This window comes from Suncus etruscus, chromosome 11, assembly GCF_024139225.1.
Source record: "Suncus etruscus isolate mSunEtr1 chromosome 11, mSunEtr1.pri.cur, whole genome shotgun sequence".
Classification (NCBI taxonomy): domain Eukaryota; kingdom Metazoa; phylum Chordata; class Mammalia; order Eulipotyphla; family Soricidae; genus Suncus; species Suncus etruscus.
Genome location: NC_064858.1, coordinates 91,413,867 through 91,433,382, shown reverse-complemented (window position 1 = coordinate 91,433,382; position 19,516 = coordinate 91,413,867). Strand labels below are relative to the sequence as shown.

The window sequence follows — 19,516 nt, the reverse complement described above, 5'->3', positions numbered from 1 at the left end:
TAATTAGATAATTTCCCATTAGCATAATCAAAGTTGTACAAACATGCAGAATCACATAAAACACATCTCAAGGATTTTTGATCTTTGCCTTTGTTTTTGTTTGAGCACCACACCTGGCAATGCTCTGAGTTCAGGGACCACTACTGGGATATCGGTAACACAAGCGCCCTTAAGGTTCAAGAGTAGGCAAGTGAGGAAAGCTCTAAAACTGAAATCAATGCCTCTTATCAAAATAAAAGCAAACCTTTTTATTTCAAGGACAATTCCTTATCAATTTGTTCAAATAAAACAAACGCATTTTAAATACCTGTTAACACAAATCCAAGTGACTCTCTGATTCTTAAAAACTCTAATAATTTATATGACATATGATCCCAATAGAAACTATACAAAAATATCATGCAAAATTAAATTGTTCATTAGCTATGAATCACTGAATATATTTGCACATGGAAACTAGTGAAAGTGAATGGCAGATGAATTAAAAATGGGGGATTTTGATCATTTTTAGTTACCTACTTATTCATAATAGATCTATTTTAAAAGAAATCCTGGAAGAAATAATTCTATAATCAACTATTCATCATAATTCAGTTAACTATCATCTCTGAAATACATGTAAAGTATTTAAGACAAATCTTTTTTTCTCATCAAGAGAGATCACCACAAATCTAAATCTTATCTTACATTCACCCTAAACTATTTTAGTTCCTGTCTCCCTTTTCTATAGCTCCTAAAGTCTGTCTTAGGGCATTCTGAACTGGAACTACAACAAAGTCACAAGAAAAAGTACTGACATCTACATTCTCTAATGCAGATAGAACCTTTTAAAGTGGTAGAATATAACTCCATCAGCTTTTTGACTTGTAACAGTCAAATATCAAATCATAAAGTTTTTTTCCTCAGACTAGAGTAATTTATTTTCATTTCCATAAAATCAGTTGGCAAATAAAGGTCATTCACTACAAATAAACAGAAATTCTAGTATTTGTGCAGAATCATATATATATTTATAGATGATGTAGCAGTTACCAGATTATAATGATCAGGTCCTTTATTAGCTCCCAAATTCTCACAATCCTAATTACTAAAATTTTTCATTTCAATGCATTCAACTATAGTTTCAAACTTCAATAGTACATTTTCTTTTTTTTTTTTTTTGTTTGTTTTTGGGCCACACCCAGTAACGCTCAGGGATTACTCCTGGCTATGCACTCAGAAGTTGCTCCTGGCTTGGGGGACCATATGGGACACCGGGGGATCGAACCGCGGTCCGTCCAAGGCTAGCACAGGCAAGGCAGGCACCTTACCTTTAGCGCCACCGCCCGGCCCCAATAGTACATTTTCAAGAACAAACTTATGTATGGGGCTGAAATAGATAGGATGTTTTGCCTTGCATATGACTAACCAAAGTTCAATCTCTGGCATCTTATATGGTACCTTGCTCAGCACCAGTCGTAATTCCTGAGTGCGGAGCCAGAAGTAAAGTAGCCCTTGAGAACGCCAAATACGTCCAACCCCTCAAAATGAAAAAAAGAGGGGAAAATCAATGTGCAGATAAAATTGCAGTCTGTTGTTAAACATGTTTCGTTTTCTTTTTCCTTGAAGTGAAAACTCAAAAGCCTGGCTGAGTTTCATGTGTTTTATTCTCTAAAATAAATAGTTAAAGTGATTAGCAGTAATTATGTCAAAAACAAAAATACTTTTATTTGAAAAATTCAAAAATGTCAAAAGTTTAGTACAATACACATTTGGCTCCTAGCATCTCTGTGTCAACGCCATTATACCAACTAAATATTCCCAATCCCAAACCATGCTATTAAATAGAAAACACACATATTTTCTTAGGGAATTCTATTTATGGGGCAATAAAGAACTCTCATACACTGTTTAACAAACAACAGGAAGACGCAAGGATTGACTTTATCTTTTAAAAATCCCCAGGCCAAAATTAAATCCTAGGTGGGTGTCATGGGACAAGTTCCAGTTCCCCAGAGTAACGATTGTCTTTGGAACACTGCTGTGAACAATTATTTGATTAAATCATTCTAAGGTTTCCTTCTTAACACGGTGTGTAAATGGTCACAAACTTTGGGATTTGTTATCACACAAATAGAAGATGTAGGGTAACAAAACAGGAAAAAGTGTCAAGGCTTGGATCAAAGTACTTAAACTAGAATTCCAAATCTAACCATAAAATGGCATTGAAATGGATCCCAGAGACCAGAGCATTTTTAAGAGAAGCAAATACTGATAAGTTTCGACTGGATGCAACTGCCTAACAATTCTTAGTATTTCTGATGCAAGATAAGACCCAGATAGGGCAAAAAGAAACTACCTTCCCCTTCACAGCTGAAGAGGCATAAAGATACAAAGAACTTTCTTCAAAGTCCTGCAAATGAAGAGATGACATAGTAACCTAAACACATCTGAACCTTTAGGTTTCTAAGTCACACTGACAGAAGAGAAGAGGGAAAGTTGCAGTCAATTACATATCAACATTATGTTGACCCCACTAAATATGATTAAATTTTATTACCAAAAAAAAGAGAGAGAAAACCCTTTTCTTCCTAACAAACAGCATACTCTTCCGGACAACCCATTTGACATGCTCAATTCTGGCTAAACAACGAGACTGCAGAGAAACATAGCAGACATCCAGCAGCGTCTTAAGCAAGATCCTCCCTCTGCTCTGGGTATCAGTGGGTGGCGGAGGCAGCAAGAGGGGCTTATCTACCTTCTGCAGGCCCGGGTCTTACCCTTGAAACAGGAGGGAGGCAGAGAGAGGGAGGGACAGGCTGCTCTTGGAAGCAGCGACGCTGCTGGGTTTCTTCTTGCAAGCCAAGCCTCCCCCGAGGCACAACACCACGTGGTGCAGAGCAGGAGCCCGGGGCGCCGGGCTCCTTTCCCTCCCTTTTTATATATTTATTTATTTTCTAAAATCAAGGGACTAGGGGCTGTAAAGATAACACAGCGGCAAGGCATTTGTGAGCCTTGCACACAGCCAAAACAGGTTCAAATCCCAGCATCCCAGCTGGTTCCCCCGAGCCTGCCAGGAGGAGTGACTTCTGAGTACAGAGCCAGGAGGAACCCCTGTGCACCGCTGGGTGTGACCCAAAAACCAAAAAAATAAAGCAGAAACTGCAAACTGGGAGGGTTCCTTTCGCTACTCAGTACTGCCCTGACACCCATCACCTGTGTGGTAGGTAGGAGTTGCAAACACCTTGCATGCATGCAGACATGCAGACAAGCATGCATGCATGCATGCAGCCTGCCTCCTGGAAAGATTCCTGCAGCAGGCTCGGAGGGGTTGCTCGGTTGGGATGCCACGAGAGAGGAGAGGCCTTGGGAGAGAGAGACCTGTCAAAAAAAAGGGGGGAGGGCGACTCCACAAGCAGAGCCCCTCAGCCCTGAGAGAGGGCAGGCAGGCAGGCAGGCAGGCCTGAGGTGGGAGCGGCATCAGGGGAGGCTGAGAGAGATCTGAGAGATCAGTCTGAGCCGCCACTCCCCGCCAGTATCCTCTTCCTCCCTTCCGCCCTGATTCAGGGCGCTAGCAGCACCCCCAGCCTTGCCCGCCCGGCTCCCACCTTCGCCAGCCCCGGACCTGCCTGTCCGCCCGCCCGCACCTGTCATTCACCCCCAGCAGCAGCCACCGACCACCTCCGGGCCCTCCACCCTCCGCTCGCGTCACCGCCCCAGCGCCTCCTCGACTCCCTTTTTTTCTCCTTTCCCTCACCAGGTATCCCCTTTCCGGAGCGAGATCTTGAGCAGCGTCGCGATGTCAGAACGCTGGATGTCCAGCTCCACCGCTCCGCCTTCCGCCATCTTCCTCCTCCAGCGGCAGCGGAGGCGGCGGCGGCGGCGGCGGCACGACCCGGTGCATTGTGGGAAGCGGCGTTCTCTCCGCCCCCCTCCAGAAGCCACGCCCACCCGCTCGGGCGGGCGAAACCAAAATTCGAGGGGGGGGAAACCGCGCGTTTCCGGGCTTGAGTCTGTTTCCCTGCAGCATCCCGGGCTTGACTTCCCCCCGCCTCTGCCCCAATGACTTAGGCCCGCCCAAGTGTCAGATCTCGGCCTCCTTTGGGGTTGGACCCGTTTTGGGTTTGGGGCTCTTTTCCTTTGGGCGGGGACTTCGGTGGTTCGAACCCTTCCTCCCTCTTTTCCCACCGGCGCCCGGAAAGCCCTTCTTTGCGCATTCGTTCGCCTTGGTGGGTGGGGTGCAGTGAGGTAGGATTGGGGTGGGGTGTGGGGGTGTGGAGAAGGCTGAGATTTGGCTCAAGGCATGCACCAGCCAAGCATTGCCTGTCTGGGAGTCTTTTGGGGTGCAAGACGTGGAACCCAAACTCGTGGCATAGTGGCCCAGGAGAAGAGCACCCCATTAACTCAACCATGGACTGCAATGTCCTTCCTAGGCTTCCTTCCCCTTCTCCAGCTCCTGATGCAAGTGCAGAGATTCTAGAGGCTCTTTGTGGCGCCTCTCCAGTTACACCTAGACAGCTGAACTGCAATTAAAAAATATATATATATACATATATGTATATATGTATGTATGTATGTATGTATATATATATGTTCCATTTCTGGGATATATATGTTCCACTTCTGGGCCCGAGTAATAGTACAGCGGGTAGGGCGCTTGCCTGGGACACAGAGAACCCAAGTTTGATCCCCCATTTCTCACATGATCTTCCCCAATCTCTCCAGGAGTGATCCCTGAGTTCTTTGGGTGTGTCCGACCCCCAAAATAAAACAAGTTTCCAGTTCTTCGTCGTACAGAGGTGTGAAATAGATACTTAATCAAGTCAGGTACTAAGTAGAAAGAAACATAGGCATTTTTTTTTTTTTTGCTCAGTATCATAAAGTACAATTTTTTATGCTCATCTTCCCTGGATATGGACACCACCAGACTATCGGTGTTAATACTAGCTATTTTCTAAAGGTATGATGGAAACATGCATGTATCTAAAGTATGATACAAGCAAGTATGTTTCTATTTTTGTTTTTTGGGGGGGTGAGGGGTAGGTCACACCCGGCAGTGCTCAGGGCTTACTCAGGGCTCTAGGCTCAGAAATCACCTCTGGCAGGCTCAGGGAACCATATGGGATGCCGGGATTCAAACCACTGTCCTTCTGCATGAAAGGCAAACACCTTACCTCCATGCTATCTCTCCAGCCCTGCTAGTATGTTTCTAAAGTATGATACAATCAGGTCAAATCGAGTCTCTTCTAAAACTAAATGCCAAAGTTACACACACTAAGTGGAGAGACCAATTTATGAATGAGGATGAAAAACCCAGGTGCTAGCTACCTTCTATCACACTCACTACCTCTCAGTGAAAGCCTGAACAAAAATATAAACAGGGCAGTACTCTTTATTTTTTCCAACTTCCGGGACAAACACACTTGGCTGCCTACACTGTGCTATCTAACAATTTAAGCACCACCTAATTAAGAAATGCATGTTGGGATTAGAGGGATAGCAGGTAGGGCATTTGCCTTGCACACGCCCCAGATTCAATTCCTGGATCCCATAAGGTCCCCTTGAGCTTGCCAGGAGTAACCTCTGAGCTCTGCTGGGTGTAGCTTCCCCCACCCCCCCAAAAAAAAGAATTGTCAAAGTATTTCTAATTCTGAAGATTACAGAGATTTGATTAAATATAAATGATGAGGCAAGTCTAAAAGATGGACAAGGATCCCTGTCTATGACTAAAACCCAACTACAAGCATGCTTGCAATCATGGTGCCTAAATATTTTATTAAGACAGAAAGAATAGGGCCCGGAGAGATAGCACAGCGGCGTTTGCCTTGCAAGCAGCCGATCCAGAACCAAAGGTGGTTGGTTCGAATCCCGGTGTCCCATATGGTCCCCCGTGCCGCCAGGAGCTATTTCTGAGCAGATAGCCAGGAGTCACCCCTGAGCATCGCCGGGTGTGGCCCAAAAAAAAAAATGACAGAAAGAATATAGCTCAGTGGTGGAGCATCTGACCCCGGTTCAAATCCGGGTGCCCCCTGCAGCTCACTTTTTGTTTTCACCATAAAGAGTGATGAGTGTAGTTAGAGAAATAACTACATTGAGAACTATCCTAACAATGAGAATGAATGAGGGAAATAGAAAGCCTGTCAGTACAGGCGGATGTTGGAGATAGGGAGGAGGGAGATTCGGTACATAGGTGATGGGAATGTTGCACTGGTGAAGGGAAGTGTTCTTTACATGACTGAAACCCAACCACAATCATGTTTGTAATCAAGGTGTTTAAATAAAGATATTAATACAATATATATTTTATTAAGAAAAAAGAAAAAAAAAGAATCCCTGTCTGGAGCCAGAGTTGTCACAGTAAGTGAGCACTTGGCTTGCAGGCCCCTCCCACTAGCCCTCCAGAACTTCTCTGCATGATCTGCCTTGCTTCCCCATTTTTAAAATGAGTCCATTACAATTCATTTGGTGTGGCAATAGGAAGGTTTGAACTTTTCTAAGTCAAAGGAATGTATATTAGCATTAGAATAGATGTGTATCAGAATAGAATACTGATGGCTTAGTTTATCATAACAATAATATTTTGGATTTGATTTTTTTTCTTTTGGGCCACACCCGGTGGTGCTCAGGGGTTACTCCTGGCTGTCTGCTCAGAAATAGCTCCTGGCGGCACGGGGGACCATATGGGACACCGGGATTCGAACCAACCACCTTAGGTCCTGGAGAGGCTGCTTGCAAGGCAAACACCGCTGTGCTATCTCTCCGGCCCGGATTTGATATTTTTTAATCCAGTTACTGCTCTTTCTTGAACTATTTGAGTTTTACTGATTGGGGTGTGGCTTGGTTTTTGGTTTTTGTTGTTTTGTTGGTTTCGGTTTTGGTATGGGACCACACCTAACGTGCTTAAGAGTTACCCATGGCTCTGTACTTCCCTGAGTACATCTCTGAACTTCCTTGAGTGACAGGAGTGATCCCTGTTACTCCTAGTGATGTTTACTGGACTCTATGTGGTGCCAAGACTGAATCTGGGTCTGCAATGTTCAAAGCAAATAAGTGTGTCACTCACTATGTATTTCTGTACCCCCCAAATTAGTTTCTTTAAATATCACCAAAGGGCTACATTTACTTCCCTTGCCCATGAAACCTCTGAGAAGAGCAAAATCATTTTAGAGAGGCAGCTTCCAATATGTGGAGAAAATTGTAGTCATCTGAGTGTGAGTTCAAATTTCACCTGAGCCTCTAGCTGCAAAGAACTTAATATGTAGTTTAATCATAACATTGTTTCTTTTTTCTTTGCTTCAAGGATATTTTTATGAAGATTAAGTAAAACAATATGTGTTTATTATCTGGTATTGAAACACTAATGTTGTTTACTGGATAATGATATAATACGGAAAATTTCTCAGCAAAGCTGTCAAATAAAAGTGTCATGAACCTTGAAGGCAAAACTGTGTTATCATTTTTAAATGCTAACAATCAAGAACAAATGGTGCATCAAGAGGCCAGAGAGATAGCACAGCCCTAGGGCATTTGCCTTAGATACAGAAGGATGGTGGTTTGAATCCAGGCATCCTATAAAGTCCCCCAAGCCTGCCAGGAGTGATTTCTGAGCGTAGAGCCAGGAGGAACCCCTGAGTGCTGCCGGGTGTGACCCAAAAATTGAAAAAAAAAAAAATAGAAAAAGAAATGGTGTATCATGTGCTGTTGGGTGTCCAGTTTACATTAAAAAAAAGTTTGTGGGGGGTCAAAGAGATAGCATGGAGGTAAGGCGTTTGCCTTTCATGCAGAAGGTCATTGGTTCAAATTCCGGCTTCCCATATGGTTCCCCGAGCCTGCCAGGAGAGATTTCTGAGAGTGGAGCACTGCCGGGTGTGACCCTAAAAACAAAAAACAAACCAAAATAATGTTTGAAACATTGAAGCTAGTGTTCATGCAACAAAGTAGAATAATTGGGCCGGGAGAGATAGCATAGCGGTGTTTGCCTTGCAATCAGCCGATCCAGGATCAAAGGTGGTTGGTTTGAATCCTGGTGTCCCATATGGTCCCCTGTGCCTGCCAGGAGCTATTTCTGAGCAGACAGCCAGGAGTAACCCCTGAACAACGCCGGGTGTGGCCCAAAAACCAAAGAAAAAAAAAAAGTAAAATAATCTTTATTTGTATCTAGTTCAAGACAAGGAGTTAACTTGAAATACATGTGTATATTTAAAATTAATTTTCACTATGTATTAAGTTTGTGAGTCATTTTTGTAGAATCAGAAAGTAATGTTGCTAAATAGTAGAGCATTTGCTTTGGCATATCTGAGGCCCTATGAGTAATTAATGCCCAGCACGGCAAGACAGTAAATGAACAAAAAAATACTGCAGAATCAGGAAAGGATTAACTGTTATAGTATAATATGTAATGAGAAGAAATCTAAACTGCCAAATCAGGTTCTGTACACTTTAAGGCATTATACAAATACATAGACATTGTTAATATAGTAGTTCCTCAAACATTATTTCATTGGTTTCCTTATAACTTTGATTAGGAAAAAATAACAACTTCAAAACACTATTGTAGGGTTGGAGTGATAGCACAGCAGTAGGGCATAAACAAACAAACAAAAAACAAAAACAAACAAACAACCCCACGATTATAATTCTCCTACCTAAATGATACTAGAACATTTTAACTATAACAATAAAAATATGAGGGCCCAGAGAGATAGCACAGCGGCGTTTGCCTTGCAAACAGCCGATCCAGGACCAAAGGTGGTTGGTTCGAATCCCGGTGTCCCATATGGTCCCCGGTGTCCCATATGGTCCCCCGTGCCAGCCAGGAGCTATTTCTGAGCAGACAGGCAGGAGTAACCCCTGAGCACCGCTGGGTGTGGCCCAAAAAAAAAAAAAAAAAAAAAAAAACAATAAAAATATGAGAAGTAGGCTATAAGTAACATAACATAAAGTGGAGGGTATTGGGCTCTTTGGTAGAGGTGAGATATAGTAAATATAAAGGCCACAAACATTAACTACCATAACATGTTATCTTTACAACAATTTTTAAGTGATCATTTGAAAACTTCATTGACATTGAACCAAACAATTATGTTTGTGGAATTGAGTTTATTATACATCGTTTTGCTTAAAACCAGAATTTTCAAAAAACCTATCAAAAGTATTAAGTGAAGATTCACTGTAGACCCATTCTCAGATAAGGAACTGGGGTAAGTGGCAGAACACAATTTAATTTTTTGGGACCGAAGAGATAGCACAGTTGTAGGGTGTTTGCCTTGCATGCAGCCAACCCAGCATGGAGCCAGGTTCAATCCCCGGCATCCCATATGGTCCCCCGAGCCTGCCAGGAGTGATTTCTGAGTGCAGAGCCAGGAAAAATCCCCAAAAACTAAAAAATACATTACAATTTTTATTTTCTTAGTTAATTGATTTTTCTTGTATTTAGGGGTTGAGGGTTCACCACATCTGACCATATTCAGGGCTTACTTTTGACTCTACGTTCAGGAAAACACCTAGGGCTTCGGGAATGAAATCCCATTACACAGTATGGCCCACCCCCCCAAAAAAAACAAACAAATAAAACAACAACAAAAACAAAAAAACATGTCAAATGAGAGGTGGTTTTAGCTTGGGTTGGACAAGAGAAAGAAGAAAGACAAAGAAACAAACAACAACAATGAAACACTGCATGGGCTGATGAGACCAAAGTGACAGTAGGGTGAGTAGGATGCTTGCCTTGCATGTGGTCGACCTCGGTTCAGTCTTCTGCATCCTTAAGATCCCCAGAGCACTGCCAAGAGTAGTTTCTGAGTTCAGAGCCAAGTGTAACTTCGGAGTGCCACCAGATCAAACAAATCAAATAAAAGATGAACTGAATGAAAGAAAGCACAAAGGAGAAAGCCAAAGAAAAGCTTTGGATATTTCATAATTTTTTGGTACTTGCTACATGAATCTATGTAAAAATCATCCAGAATCAGTCTAACCCCTAGTAAAGAACAATGATCAATAATATAGCTGTCTTCCTCTCTAGTTTTTAGGAATTATTGTTGTTTCATTAATTTTTCTCCTTGTCCTTTACAGATATTTCAGCCTATAACTCTTGAGTTTGTAATCTCCTCCCTCTTTTTATTCATCTCCCTAAGTCCTTCATTATTTTCTTTTGTAAAACTATAACTCTCCTTTCCTTCTGTTAGTTCTCTGAATAGCGGAAAAATAGAAAAGTAGTGTAAACATCAAAACCATTTGTAGTAAAATGTGGTGTTTGCACCCTACCCACTGTATTCTTGCTCTGATCCCAAATATTTAGTCTTATCTCATTATTAATATTTTTTGAAAATAAGGGGATTAGGGTACCAGAGCAAGAGTACAGTGGGTAGGGTGCTTCCCTTGCACACAAAATAAACAAAAAAGACACACCAAATGTAATGAAAGACAATATGATGATTAAGTTCTTCTGGGACTGGAACTCAAGTGTTTGTAAGGGTTAAATAGATTTAATTCTAACAGCTGAAGCAAATTGTGGGGTTCAATTAAAGCTATTTAAAATTTGAAAATTAGAACAAGTGAAATGATATCTTCTCCCTAAATAATCTGGATAGTCTGATTAACCTAAATTAGTGCTTTGTATTCTTTATTTTTTTTATAAAGCATATACAAAAATGTCATAACTGTTGATACTACCCTGAAGATTGTTGATAGTGGATAGTTAATACTAAATGATAATGGAACTAAAATTAATTCAATCAGTAAGCAAATAGTCTTTTAGGCCTGGAATTAGAGCAAAAATGCTTAATACAGGTGACATAGTCTATACTTTGTTCTTAAAAATGTATTTACGGGGCCGGGCGGTGGCGCTGGAGGTAAGGTGCCTGCTTTGCCTGCGCTAGCCTAGGATGGACCGCGGTTCGATCCCCCGGCGTCCCATATGGTCCCCCAAGAAGCCAGGAGCAACTTCTGAGCGCATAGCCAGGAGTAACCCCTGAGCGTCACAGGGTGTGGCCCAAAAACCAAAAAAAAAAAAAAAAAAAATGTATTTACATGGTTGAAAGCTTTCAAAGATGGTTAAACTATCTTTTCTAAACAAGAATGATATAGAATAGATCAAATCAAGTTGATAGTAGGGACATTATGCCTGTTTTGTGTCTAATTTGTTATATTTTTGAGATATTTCAAAATTGAAGATCTTATTTTTTGACATGTTTCATAAAAAATAGAAACGTTAAGCTGCTTTATCTTTTTTTTTTTCTGATTAAAAACACATTTTTTTCCCATAATGGTTTACATATCTTTCACAGTAGTATTTTAGGTACATATTAACATTGAGTCAGGGGAATACCCATCACCAACTATGTCCTCCCCCATTCCAGTTCCCTTTCTACAACCCACATATCCCACCATCACCTCCCCACCCCACCCCCCACCCCCAGCTGCTAGAGTAGGTGGACCCCTCTTTGTCTGGCTTACTATTAGTGATCACATACTTGTTTGGTCCTGGAACCCTCCCTTGTTTCCCCTTCTATTTAAGAGGCAGAGCTAGAAAAATCGAGGTATGTATGTTTGTTTGAAGGCAAGAAAAGCAATAAAATGGGGTACAAAATAAGAGAAAAAAAAAAGAAGTCAAAAGTCAAATTCGCTGAAAATGGGCTGAGTCCCTCTAGAGGCTTCCAACCTCAGTTTGAGAGAGGATGTGAAAAAGGTAATTGAAATACCACAACAATACAAAAAAAAAACAGCGAATTAAATAACCAGTGAGCACAACAGCAATAAAGACAGGCACCACACAATAGTCTCGGTTCTGAAATCAAATCATGCTTGAGTGCAAAAAGAAAGAGAAAGACAAGACAAAATAAAATAAAATAATATTGGAGACATCAACCGTAATCTCCACATCAAAATAAAGACGTCAAAAAAATCGATCAATCGATAAATAAACATGTGGAAAAATTATTGTTTTGTGCTTTTTTTTTTTCTCTTTTCTTTATCCCCCTGCATAGGCACAGTAACTATTAGGGATATTGTAGAGGGAATTTCCTTGACCTAGGAGATACAGGGTTTCTCCACTCCTGAAGTATACTGTCATGAGATTAACTCTAGACTCCTTGCATGATCATTTACTCTCCCCTTGCTGCTTTTGTGGAAGACTTAGGCTTTGTCTTGGATGGTAAAATCAGACCTGTTTCTAGAGATCTTGGTGGCTGGGCAACTGCTTTATCTTTTCTTAAGGTTCTTAATGGATGGGTTTCGGGTTTTTTTTTGTTTTGTTTTGTTTTGTTTTTTGTTTTTGTTTTTGGGTCACACCTGGTAGCGCTCAGGGGTTACTCCTGGCTCAGAAATCTCTCTTAGCAGGCTCAGGGGACCATAAGGGATGCCAGGATTCGAACCACCATCCTTCTGCATGCAAGGTAAATGCCTTACCTCCATGCTATCTCTCTGGACACATTAATGGATGGGGTTTTGAAAGTAAAGTCATTTCCAAACTGGTATGCCTGGAACCCAGAATCAGTCTTATGCCAATAAACTTCTGGGGTGAGGCCTTTTTGTAATCAGGCCAAGGATTTTTTTTTTGTTTTCTCCATATTTTTCTGAACCTATGCAAACAAGGGCGATTGCCACTATCACACCTTTACTACTTTACTATATATATATATATATATATATATATATATATATATATATATATATATTTTACTCTTATCCTTTAAGAAAAAAAATATGATTTACTGAACTTAAAAACAAATAACTATAGTATAATGCCTGTCTGGAATACAGGCAGGGGATGGAAAGGGGAGAGGGGGGAATGTTACACTGGTGAAGGGGGGTGTTCTGTTTGTGACTGTAACCCAAGTATGATCATGTCACTTAAATAAAAAAATATATTAAAAAAAAAGAAAGTAAAGTCATTTCAAACATGATGATCTTGCTTTCCAGGACAAAGTAAATTAAATAAATTATTGATTTTAACATTATATCAGTCTTACTTTAAAAAATTTACGGAAGGGGGGCCGGAGAGATAGCATGGAGGTAAGGCGTTTGCCTTTCATGCAGAAGGTCATCGGTTCGAATCCCGGCGTCCCATATGGTCCCCCGTGCCTGCCAGGAGCAATTTCTGAGCATGGAGCCAGGAGTAACCCCTGAGCACAGCCGAGTGTGACCCAAAAACCACAAAAAAAAAAAAAAATTTACGGAGAGATAGCACAGCGGTGTTTGCCTTGCAAGCAGCCGATCCAGGACCAAAGGTGGTTGGTTCGAATCCCGGTGTCCTATATGGTCCCCAGTGCCTGCCAGGAGCTATTTCTGAGCAGACAGGCAGGAGTAACCCCTGAGCACCACTGGGTGTGGCCCAAAAACCAAAAAAAAAAAAAAAATTTAGATATTTTTTTAAAATGCCAATGACTTGTAAATTCACCAAAATGAACTATAGAGGCACGGGAATGTGCCTAGAGGTGATAAAGGATATCCTTTGATGCTGTTAGTTTGATCCCTGTCACTGACCTCATTGTAGACTATGATCCTGATGGCATTGTTGTTGAGATCCATGGCATCACAAGGGTGCATTTCCTGACTCATAATTAGATGTGCGCGTATGAGCACCACATTCATATGTACAATTACCATGCATCAGAGCAGCAATTATGTGGGAGCAAGCAAAGAACTATAAAGTGAAGTGAAGTATAATGATCCAGTGACTCTGCAATCGTACAGATTCCAAAAACATTTTTTTGTTTTGTTTTGGGGCCACACTCGACAAATATCAGGGCTCAGCACTCAGTAATTACTCTTGGTGGGCTGGGGGGCCATATGGGATGCTGGCAGTATCCTTCATGCAAGGCAAGTTCTCTACTGGTTATTCTATAGCTTCACTCCCAAGGTGATTTTTCTCCTAAGACAATAATGAATTATTCACATTTTTCTATTTGGACTATGTTCTTCTTGTTGGAAAGCAAAAAGATTTAAACTGCATACAAAAAGTTTTGGAACAATGTAATAGCAGGTCTTATTATATCTATGTGGTGTAAACATCAAATGAAGCAATCTTCTTTCTTTTGGATGTTGGGCCACACACAACAGTGCTCAGGGTTTACTCAAGACCCTCGTCTGACTGGCTGTACTATCTCTCCAGCCCCCTAAAGAGGCAATTTACATCATGAGATATTTCTTGTACAGGGCATTACACATCAGACATAAGGTTTTAGTTAAGTCCAAAGATGATCAACAATGAAGATAAAAATTAAAGTTGCTCACCAATATGCTTCCTTTTACGACCTTTTGAATTATTTCAGTTGCACATTTAAGACATGATTAGTGGCTCAAGGACAAAATGGAATACATTGTACATAATGTATAAGCATGAGGAGTTCATGAAAAGAGCAGGAAATAATAAACTTCACATATACAAATTTACTCGATAGTTATAGAAACTTAATAGGATATAATGGAAATATGATATATTTGGGAATCAAAAAGATCTGTATTTGGATTCTTCATTCAGTAACCCACTGGTCATAATGATACTGGAAATTTAATTTCCTCATTAAAGACACAGGAACTTATTGGATTCTATCAAAATAATGAATATGAAACTCAAAGTATAATTCAATATAGACTAGCAATTACTTACAAAATGATTGACTTCTCCTAGAGTGGCTACAATATTTGAATGTATAAAATTCATTATTACAAAACTGCTGCATAAAAACAAAGACACATGTGTTAAGACTGTTGCACTCTGGGGCCGGAGAGATAGCATGGCGGTAGAGCATTTGCCTTGCATGCAGAAGGACGGTGGTTCAAATCCCGGCATCCTATATGGTCCCCTGAGCCTGCCAGAAGCGATTTCTGGCTGTTGTTGTTGTTGTTTGGTTTTTTGGGTCACACCCGGCAGCGCTCAGGGGTTACTCCTGGCTCTATGCTCAGAAATCGCTCCTGGCAGGCTCGGGGGACCATATGGGATGCAGGGATTTGAACCGCCGTCCTTCTGCATGCAAGGCAAACGCCTTACCTCCCTGCTATCTCTCCAGCCCCAGGAGTGATTTCTGAGCGTAGAGCCAGGAGTAACCCCTGAGTATTGCTGGGTGCGACTCCTCCCCCCCCCAAAAAAGCAAGACACTTGCACTCTAAATCAAAGAGTTACAAGCATTCAAGAGGTTTAGGAACAATAATATAAAATGTCCTGCTAAAGAAGGGATCACTATGACAATAATAGTTGGAAATGACCACTCTGGACAAGAACTAGTAACTGAAAGGAAGTGAGGTGATATGCATAATGCTCTTTCAGTAACAGTATTGCAAACCACGGTGCCTAAAAGAAAAAAGGTGAGGAGGAAAGAGAAGGAAGAAAAGTATGCTTGTAATCCGGGTGCTTAAATAAAGATTTTATATATTAAAAAAAAAACTGGGGAAATTGATGGAGAGAAAGGCACACTGGTGAAGGGAGATGCATTGGAACATTGCATTTTGGAAATTCAACTATTAACTTGTACTTCACGATGATTTGTTTAAAAAATAAAATAAAATAAAATAAAATAAAATTTCTCTTAAAAAAACTTTCTACTCTACTCAGAATCTTTTCTATAAAGTTACCTTAAAGGTAAAACATTTTAAAGCAGAGTAAGTTATAAATAAATTTAAAAAAAGAACATGTTTTCATTTACTTCTGAACATCCTCTAATAATATACAGTTACAGAACAAATCAATAAATTATTATCTTACATGTGGACTGGGGATGGAACCTAGGTAAGTTGCATGCAAGACAACTGTTTTACCCATTTTATTATCACTCCAGTCCTATGAAGTGGGAGATTCTTTTACATTATCTATTATTGGATAATAATGACCAAATTCCTTAAAAGTAGACAAAATTGGGCCAGGAGAGATAGCACAGCGGTGTTTGCCTTGCAAGCAGCCAATCCAGGACCTAAGGTGGTTGGTTCGAATCCCGGTGTCTCATATGGTCCCCCGTGCCTGCCAGGAGCTATTTCTGAGCAGACAGCCAGGAGTAACCCCTGAGCACCACTGGGTGTGGCCCAAAAACCAAAAAAAAAAAAAAAAAAAGAAAAAAGAAAAAGTAGACAAAATTTTCAATTGATAATCAGAGTTAAATGTGACAGTAGAAAAACAAAAATTTTGAAGCTGGAATAAATTAGTCACAGGCAAGAATATAAATTCTCTAAAGCCTTCAGAAGGGAACACAACCTTGAAAGTGAATGTTAGTAAGTAATAGAACAATCTACTCTGAAGAAGTAAGACAAAACTAAAATGTTTTCAAATCTAAAATTAACCACTGCAGCAATATATGAATACACCTCATCCCATGATGAGGATAACACTAAAAAGAAATAGCTCTCAATAAATTATTTTTTTTGAACTACAAGCTGACAGAAGTGTGGAAGTTAGTTTTCACTAATGATTTGTGAACAGACACAAAGCAGAAAATAATAGGTCTACTGAGGCCTTCAATGATTGTGAGATAGTTTTAACTACTTTTTTTTATTATTTACTTATTTATTATTATTTTTATTTATTTATTTATTTTTGGAATTGGGTCACACCCAGCAGTGCTCAGGGGTTACTCCTGGCTCTATGCTTAGAAATCGCTCCTGGCAGGCTCCGGGGACCATATGTGATGCCGGGATTCAAACCACCATCTTTCTGCATGAAAGGCAAACACCTTACCTCCATGCTATCTCTCCAGCCCCTAGCTACCATTTTTTAAATTTACTTTATAGAGATGTATCACATAGTTGACATTGGTTTTAGTCTTTTATACATCAATACATTTTTAACATCAAATTATCTATCAATAATTGAGAACCCAGAGTTTATAAATCATGCTAATATGCTTCAACTGGGCTAGATGTAAGCCCTTGTTAGATTATAATAGATAAGTATCTTCTAGATACGTTGTAGAGTATAATCACTGTCATGCTATGCGAAAGAAATGCTGTAAGATACAGTAATAGGGGGCCGGCGAGGTGGCGCTAGAGGTAAGGTGTCTGCCTTGCAAGCGCTAGCCAAGGAAGGACCACGGTTCGCTCCCCCGGCGTCCCATATGGTCCCCCCAAGCCAGGGGCAATTTCTGAGTGCTTAGCCAGGAGTAACCCCTGAGCATCAAACAGGTGTGGCCTGAAAAACCAAAACAAACAAACAAACAAAGATACAGTAATAGATAAGATTAAACAGTGCTGGATAGCAAGAACAATAGTTAAAAATCACTTATGATGGCTGTAGTGATAGCACTGTGGGTAGTGAGTTTGCTTTGCTTTCTGCTGACCTGGGACTAACTGAAATTCCATCTCCAGCATCCCTTATGAGACTGTCAGGAGCGATTTCTAAGTGAAGAGCCAGAAGTAATCCCTGAGTACCGGCCAGGTGTGGCTCAAAGCCCAAAACCAAACCAAATAAAACCCCCTCAAAAAACAAAACAAAACAAAAGGGCCCGGAGAGATAGCACAGCAGCGTTTGCCTAGCAAGCAGCTTATCCAGGACCAAAGGTGGTTGGTTCGAATCCCGGTGTCCCATATGGTCCCCCGTGCCTGCCAGGAGCTATTTCTGAGCAGACATCCAGGAGTAACCCCTGAGCACCGCCAGGTGTGGCCCCCCCCCCAAAAAAAAAACCCAACAACAACAAAAAAACCCCACCAAAAACCAGCCCTCCCCCCAAAGACCTATTATGATGAGTAGCTATACATTATATAACTAATAAATTACTAATAAATGCATATAGCTAAAACTTACCTTTCTTTTATTTCTTTCCCTTCTTTTTCCTTCCTCTTCTTCCTCTTTTTTTTTTTTCGAACCACCCTAACCTGTTTTTAGACTTATTCTTGCCTTTGTGCTCAGGGCTGGGGGATCACACTCCTGGTGATGCTCAGGGGACCAAACATGGTGCTCAATATCTAATCTGGTCAGTTTCCTGAGACAACTGCCTTACCTCTTGCACTCTATCTCGGGTTCAACCCATCTCTCTTTTAAGGTACTTACTACAAATTCATGTGCATACTGGTGCCTTGTATTTGATAAGTATGAATGAAATAGCTTTGTAGATAGGATAAAGCCAGGAATAAAATCCCACTGTACTTACTACTTCAAGTGGGTAATAAAAATAGAAATAGATAAAGGTAAGAAGAAAAAAAACCTGCTTATACTAGAGCATGCATTGACTGGTTTTACGTAATATGCTTTGATCTTCACAATGCTAAAATTGCTTTTCAATAATTCATGTAAATAATGCTGTAGAGTAAGGTTTTTTTTTTTTTGGCCTTTTCAAAGAAAAAATAAATATTAAAATTTTTTTGGAGTGGAAGAGAAAGAACTAGAAAATAAAAATGATAGTTTGGAACTATCAAACTTCTAAAATAGGGGCCAGAGCTACAGAATAGCAGGTAGGGTGTTTGCCTGGGACACTGCTGAGCCTGCTTCTATCCCTCAGTATCCCAGATGATCCCTTGAACCTGCCAGGAGTAATTTCTGAGTACAGGGCCAAGAGTAACTATTGAACATTGCCTGTCATGTGTGCCCCCCCCAGAAAACATGCACACCCCAAAACTCCCAAACAAATCTGCAATATGTTTCCCTTGGATCTCTACTATTAACCAGGTTTGCATTTTCAAGCTTTTATTTTCTTGTTGCATAAATTAATTCAGAAAAGAGCAAAAATATATAAAGATGTGAATACTTTTCAAATATAAAGGATATCAAAACTATTAGAGTCAATAAACTTATCCAAACATAGAAATATTCATTTAAAGAAAATGATAACTCACTTGTGAGAAAATTCTCAAAACATCGATTGTATTACTTATTTGATGTTGTAATATGAGAAAATTTTATGATGAAATTGTTGGAGGTAATTTTAGAAAATTGCTTTATGTCATTTTCTGTTTCAGGAGTACTTATTTTAGAATTCTTGGAAAGCAAATTGTCATATTACACAAACAAACACACACCACCAAATGCTCCAACATGCATTCCTCACTATCTCTATAAGACCCTTCCTATCCTCTATGCCTCTTTTTCTCTCCCCCACTACTGTGGGTGTCTCTTTAAAATAATAGAAGTAGTATTATCTGATCAAGAATAGGGGCCCAGAGAGATAGCACAGCGGCGTTTGCCATGCAAGCAGCCGATTCAGGAGCAAAGGTGGTTGGTTCGAATCCCGGTGTCCCATATGGTCCCCTGTGCCTGCCAGGAGCTATTTCTGAACAGACAGCCAGGAGTCACCCCTGAGCACCGCTGGGTGTGGCCCAAAAACCAAAAAAAAAAAAAAAAAGAATAGATCTGGGCATCACAAAATTCTCTAACTTATGCATCTCTTCTAACAAAAGAGCTGTTAAACTAGGAAGTATGAAATATCAACGAAGAGTATCATAATTCTTAATTTAAGTTCAGAAAAAGGATGATTTTCACCACTTAGAAGTACTTGTCTTATTTATTTAGTGGCTAAATGAATCGGGGGAAAATCACCTCAGCATAATGCAGTGTTTTGAAATTGTGGTCTGTAGATTAGCTGTATCCCATATATTTGGTATGCATTTTTTTTTTTTTTGC

General features: G+C 40.5%; 1 protein-coding gene across 3 annotated transcripts in view; it reads right to left on the bottom strand.

Moving 5' to 3' along the window:
• Positions 1–3,863, bottom strand: part of USP15 (ubiquitin specific peptidase 15) — a 128,691-nt gene extending 124,828 nt beyond the window's left edge. For all 3 annotated transcript variants that reach the window (XM_049782736.1, XM_049782737.1, XM_049782738.1), the window contains exon 1: positions 3,737–3,863. In XM_049782736.1, the coding sequence (XP_049638693.1) occupies positions 3,737–3,825 (89 nt within the window). In that variant the 5' untranslated portion in view covers positions 3,826–3,863. The remainder of the gene's footprint in view (positions 1–3,736) is intronic.
• Between the last annotated feature and the right edge of the window lie 15,653 nt (positions 3,864–19,516).